This window comes from Lutjanus erythropterus, chromosome 20, assembly GCF_056507025.1.
Source record: "Lutjanus erythropterus isolate fLutEry1 chromosome 20, fLutEry1.hap2, whole genome shotgun sequence".
NCBI classification, from domain to species: domain Eukaryota; kingdom Metazoa; phylum Chordata; class Actinopteri; order Lutjaniformes; family Lutjanidae; genus Lutjanus; species Lutjanus erythropterus.
The window spans coordinates 13,513,358-13,520,219 of record NC_139336.1 but is presented as its reverse complement, the minus strand read 5'-3'; the positions used below and the strand labels follow the sequence as shown (position 1 = coordinate 13,520,219).

Below are 6,862 nucleotides of genomic sequence, written 5' to 3'. Positions count from 1 at the left end.
AGATGATATTGTTGGAGTTTGATCTTTTTTTTCTGGTTTATGTTGGCTTCTTGATCAAAAACACATTGTAACAGTGTGTATACAGTACAAATACTCAAAGATAATAAGGCAAATGAAGTACAAACATGATATAAACACAGAACATAACACAAAACATTGTCCCAAAGTGTACTGTGGAAACACTGGCCAAAATTAAACAAGAGCATCACGTAGACAATAAGGACTTTTCAGACACCTAGCCTTTATGTTAGAGGTTACATTGGACCAGCACTCACTGAACTGTCAGCAAACATATGATTTCATTGTCTTTATTGTACAACTCAAGCTATTGATAAAGGCTCATTCCTCCCAAACACCCCCAAAAAAATATATATAAACATTTTTTTCATTCTCATTCACCTGGTGATGACCAGCCAAACAGAAAGTGTTGGTTACTCTGCTGTAACTTTCTAACAAAGGTATACAGAAGTCCTTAAAAAAAAAAAAAAAAAAGTTTTTTCAATTGTCATTTTTCAATTCAAAAACTAAAACTATTAAATTTCAAAGCACATACTACCAAAACTATGTGTATACCAGTAAGGGTAAGTGGGAAATATTTCTTGTGATTTGGATGAACCACCTCCCTATAAACTCTGCATTGTTAGAAAATCTCATTCAATATAGTAATATAATATAGTACTTAATCTGCTGGCCAGAAATGTTTTCTTTTCTACAAGTGAAAGCTGTGTTGGGCAAATAAAGTAAACTAATAAATTAGATTCAAAATCATGCAACATGATGTTAGGAGACTGATGTGGAGTAGATTTAGCCTGTTATCGCTTGTGTTGCGATTACACGTCTTGTTTACTGAGAATATTAAACCCAATACTCTAATGATCACAATTACTGTAAAGGTGTTGATTGTAGAAAATGTTGGTTAACTCTGCTGCTCTGTGATTTACACTGATATGATCTTTCTGGCCACTGTAAAGAGGTTTTTTTTTTTTTTTTGTTTGTTTTTTTATTCTTTTGAGACAGTGTTTCTCCCAGAGACAGATGATTCACAGTATCCAAATGCTGAATTTCCAGTATTCATGTTTTTTTTTTCCTTTCTTTTTCTGTTCCGTTCTCTGTTCCACCTTTCATCAAGACATTTCATACAATCTAATCTCATAGGATCTGATAGATAAAACAAAATTAGATGCAAAAAAAAGTCATTGTTCACACAGGCTATTATGTTCGATTCAAAAGAGGTTATTTTTTCAATACTTGTATACAAAAAAGAATCACAATCTAAACCAGCCATGATATAACATGATCACCAGTTTAAAAAACACAAAACCTTAGTTCGTTTGCACAAATAAACTGAAATTCTTGTTTCATGCATTGATCATAACGCGGTGCAACATCGAGGGTTATTTTCTGTCGATCAGAAGGATCAGTGTGGTGCAGCTACATCACTTCTGACCTCAGTTCAACCTTTGTTAAGAGATTTTAGGATTTACAGAAGCTCCTAAACACTCTAACTGATATCCACTGTTACAGACAGCAGACTTAGAGGAGAGACTGGCCTTTAACAGCTGGCCATGATACAGGCAGCCAAACAGTAACTGATAGTTCAGTGAAAGATAATAGCTTCTGTTAGCAGCTAATAGTCAGGAGCTGCTGGCAGTGAGTGGTTGAAAAACTTTCAGGTAGCAACATCTAACCAGCAGCTAACTGGTAAGAAGTCTCCGAATATTAACATAGTGAGTTTAACTGATAACTGATACTAGCCTGCAACTGATTGCCTTCCGATAACATTCTTTGATCAGCTGAACTTAGCTGCTGCTGGTCCGGGTCGGGCAGGCCTGGCTGTGTCTGAAGTGCATGATGTGCACAGCTGTCTGATGCCACCAGTAAAACATCACTACCACCAGTATGTGCCACAGCTGATGGCTGGCACCCAGGTAGTTCATCTGGCCTGGGAGAGGAGAGGGAGAATACTCCAAAATTATTGCTTTTGTTCATTTTCATACTTCGTACAAGAATGAACATTTATAACAGGGGGAAATGACAAAGACTTGAGGCGTGAATTGCCCATTATTTTAAGATAACATGGAAAGAAGTCAGGCAAAAATGGACATCTAAAATTTCATGACAACTGGCAAACTCCATCTGCTGATGAAGATCGTGGTGGAGAGTTTCAGAACGGCAAGTAAATGGAGCTGATATTGTTTTGTCAACTGTTATACAATACAACATATTTTCAAAATAGCTTATATATCATAAAATATATTTATTATGTCCATTATAAGACCTAAATATGTTTTATATCAGTCTGTCCATCTTTCTTATTTTTCATTGTTCACTCTCATGATTTACAGGGACACTAGAACAGAACAGGGCCATCACTGATGTTATTAGTAACACCTGTACTTTCTCTACGATGAGTCAAGAGGCCCTTAATAATATACGCTCACTCATTTTCCAGGTCAGCTGATCACATCACCTGCTGATGAAAGACTTTGAGAAATACTACTGAGACTAATAGTCTAGTGTTTTATAATTTCTAGTCTTTATGCACTACTGACTGTAACAAAAGTGTTTTTATCAATATCAAATAAATGTAAATTAGACCATTCAGCTCTACAATAATAAGACTGCCTCCTTACAGTCTGCATTATTAATGATCTGTAGTTTGTATGAAAACTGCAGTGCCAATCAGTCTTACAACAGCATCATTATTATATTATTATTGTTATTATTTCTGTGAGTTTGGCTTCAGTTGACTGAACAATTCATAATTACTTACTACATGTACTACCTTACATTTACTGGCCTCTCCAGTCTGTCTGATTTTCTAGATTAAAAAGAAAAAATAATTGAGGTAGATGTGACACTGTACTTACACAGTTAAATTATTTTGTAGAGTTGCCTTCATAAGATAATACATGGTGAAAGTAATTTTTAACTTTTTCCAGTTTTTACCTCTGTTACTCCATATGTGCAGAAGAAGAAAACTCAGATATGATGACCTCTAGTGGTGTTGGGAAACTTTTTGTCCCTTAGATGCAGAGGTGGGTCAAAATGACTTGCTGTTATGTTTGTTTCCCCATGAAAAGCTCACATTTTATGTTCATCATTTCCAACATTTATGCTGATCAAATATTTTGAAAAGCGTATAAAAGTGCTATTTTAAGAGATATTTAAATAATTTTGTTTTAAATTTCTGTTAGTCATTGCCAAATTGATATGAATTAGTATCAATTTATGTTGCCTTGTTTACAGGTATACCAACAGCGATGTCGACTTAAAACATTATTTCAGGAAGTAAAAAGCAGAACCAGGGTTGAGAAACACCTTTGAACAACCACTTGGATCTCTTGGAACTTTTTATATGATATAGCGGTGACTATTATGAGCAATAAACTCGTCCGATTGCATGTCATACTGTGTGTGAGGTTCACCCCTTTTTCCTCACAAAATGCCTGTAGAAAAGGGCATTTTTGGTGGGATAATATTCAGGCAATTTTCAAAAATTCCCCTTCATTTGATTCCTTAAGACTTTTTTATCTCACTTAGAACACACTGAGGACACAAAATCTGTTTGTTTATGCTGCAATTTGTGTGAGGTTGACTCACACTTTTGGGTAAAATGCCTCGACTATTAGACTAAGCCAGTTTAAACCACAGCTTCTGAGGACAGAGCAGCGAGTTTTAAGAGGCTGTGTGATTTTGTTCCGGACAACACAGTTTTAAGCCGGTCTTAAACTTTGAACTGCAGCTAAGCTAAAGCTGACAAAACAAAATCCATGTCTCAGCTGGTTTAACACATGGGGCCTGTTCACACACACAGAGACAGAGGAGAAGGACTCACCAGGAAAGTAGCGTTCAGGGATCTTGGTGACGTAGAACAGGAAGGCAGATCCAGCTATCAGGTACATCACCATGACACGAGGCAGGAACAGCTGCACACACAAAGAAAACCAGAGTCTGTATGACTAAACATTATATTCTCTTAATAAACCTGCAAAATAGTGTATATGGAAGTGTAAAAACTGTTAATATTACTGTACTTCCTCACCTGTACAACATCTGCAGTGAATCCTCCATTAAGCCAGACCCAGTGACATGCAGGGATCACACTGATACCGGCCACGCAGCAGAAAATCGTCATCCGTATCCGTCGCCAGTCGTTGCTGAGGTAACGAGGGTGGACCTGAGCGCAGAAGACCGCCAGGATCAGGGACAGGACTGTCAGCAGGTAGACCTGTCGCCAAAACTGCAAGACAGGAGAATGAGATCAGAGCCGGAGTTTGTGTTTCCTAATTAACAGAAAATGAAAAAGAATCCACCAGAGGAAATGTGGGATCACATCATTTTTTCCCAAAATTCATTCTGCCTTCATCACTGTGATAAAAATCACTTGAGATCTTGAGATCTTATACTTACAGCATTACAGTAGAAAGCATAGAAGATCCCAGGTACATAACAGCCCAGGATGCCAACAGAGATGCCTGCGTAGTCCAGCGCCAGCCAGCGACGGCAAGTCTTCTCTGATCGGTGGCATGAGAACAGGTGATACCCCACAGAACACAACATGCATACCTGGGACAAAAACACACATTACCCATTACAAGACAGTGGATATTGTGATTATTATGTTTAGAACATAATACAGATACTCACAACTTGCACCTCTGTGGACAGAGAACAGGGTTTTAGGAGGAGGGTAGGAGGGTAACATACAGTATTCTACACTATCTACTCACTGCATGTGGGAATCATACTGATTTATGATTTATTACAAGTTTCCAATTCCATTATCAGTTGCTGCTGCACAACCTACAACACAAACCATTCACAGCTAAAACACAAACAACACTGTCTCTACTTTGAACAATTCAGGGACTCTGAACTACATTACCATCCCACTGTAGCTCTTTATAACACAATACACTGCACCCCACCTTTACAACAGTTACACCTATAAACAGGTTACACACCTGGGTGGGTAAAGGTGAACTCATTGAACCTGTGGCAGGAAACATGGACCTACATGAATCAGTTTGTTAAACCATACAAATATAATACAACACAGGACACCGCCTACATAATTATTCATACAAAGTACAAATACTAAATGTTCATAATGAACAAATACCAACAGTAATTACTGTTACTGAAAACATGTAGATCATGCATTTGTTTTATGAGCATGAATGCTGGGAGGACTATGGAAAGTTTATTTTATCAAGCCTGGAGCACACTGTATGACTGTCAAAACCCTGAATTACAGCACTGCTCTTCTTGAACAACATCTTTGCGTTCACTTTCATGTCTTAACAACACCACAAGCTCTGGATGAGGGTACAGTACTTTCTGTAATGTCATTAACTTCTCTGGGAGATGAAAATCTAGGGCTGTATCCAGTTCAGAATTTTGTCAGCCTAATCAGATTTGGCTGTTCGATACGGAGCTTTGACAATTTGTTCCTTTTTTTTTCAGTTAAGTGAGTCACACTAAATTCCTACATTAGCCTCCGTGGATGTGTAATACTGTATTTCCTCACACTGAGACTAAAAAGTATAAGTGTGTGTGTATAATGGTATAAAATCCCAGCACACCGTGGCACGTGCAATGCAGCTAAAGCAGGTTAAATCTGATTTTGAGATTCAGTTTGGGAATTTTACAACCTGTCATGCTGTTGCATTGCTCTGTATACAATGATGCAGCTAAAAAAACAAGAGCTGATACTTAATGACCAACCACTTGCTTCACTTTCTCTCATTAGTTATTTATAATTCCTCATTGAAATGTTCTCCCTGTGCAGTTTTATAAGCTTCTATCTGATTTATCCTGTTATTGTGATGCACACTGACAGGCTACAAAAAAAAGAATTTAAGAATCTCAGTCAACAAGGTGGTCACCAACTGATGATTTTAATCTTTGACTTTCAAGGGGCCAGCCCTGTGAAAATCCCAGCTTTTGTTACTCTCACAGCATCCACTCAACCAATTAAGTCTTACCTGGAAGCAGAACAGTCCTATAGCATAGATGACGTAGTCCTCTCTGTTAGCTCCAGAGGCAGGCAGTACTGAGGAGAGGTCGTTTACCCCCAGAGAGAAGAAGAGCAGGAAGCCCAAAAGGTGGCTCCAGATATTCACCGTCTCATTGGACAGAATAAAAATACTGCAACAGAAAAGAAGAAACAAAGATGTACATATATCAACAAGGCCAGTCTGTATACACACTAACACTCAACAATATAAAATAATATACAATAATATGTAGGATATGCAGGAATGCAGTGAATAAGTCCTAAATTCTGAGATTAAAACTGTATATTTCCCACCTCCTCAGGCAGAGTTTGGAGGGCAAGTGAGCCCTGTAACCATCTGTGATGTAGGGGTTTTCTTTGAGGAAGAGGGGGATTTGTTCGTAGGTGTACAGTCTTATTCTCTGGGGTATCAGCACTGGCCAGTGCTGGTAGCTGCCCAGCTCGATGTAGTGAGCGGTCTTCAGCAGCTTCTGGGGCATCTTCAGCAGCATCTTGTCCTCTGCTCCTCTGGTACAAGGCAAGCTGGGGGGGCGGGGGGGTTAAGGCTGAGTGGGAGAGCAGAAAACAGGAAACACCAGTTCATATTGGGCACTAGCTCCATTTAGTTCATTATAATTCTCAGTAAAACTAGTTTTTCAAGTTACTGTTACTGAAACTTTCATACAGAGTTGACAAAAGTAGTAGTGTTTCCACTGCCTTAACCATAAAATATAAAGTAAAAAATAGAATTATCTAAATGATTTAATCTCTTTTTAATTGGCTAATGTACTACTCAGAGTAACTTTGCTGGGAAAATTAAAAGACAGCCTTTTCCAGTCTGCATATTATCTGATTTCAAGG

At 38.1% G+C, this 6,862-nt stretch overlaps 1 protein-coding gene across 1 annotated transcript; it reads right to left on the bottom strand.

Moving 5' to 3' along the window:
• Positions 1-1,006: 1,006 nt before the first annotated feature.
• LOC146308227 (progestin and adipoQ receptor family member 3-like) lies at positions 1,007-6,558 on the bottom strand. The gene is made up of 6 exons (XM_084746424.1): positions 6,317-6,558; positions 5,991-6,153; positions 4,414-4,569; positions 4,046-4,243; positions 3,839-3,929; positions 1,007-1,942 (listed from the first exon to the last, which is right to left on the bottom strand). Exons 1-6 carry the CDS (start codon positions 6,511-6,513, stop codon positions 1,800-1,802), a joined length of 948 nt encoding a protein of 315 aa, XP_084602550.1. The 5' UTR covers positions 6,514-6,558; the 3' UTR covers positions 1,007-1,799.
• Positions 6,559-6,862: the final 304 nt, after the last annotated feature.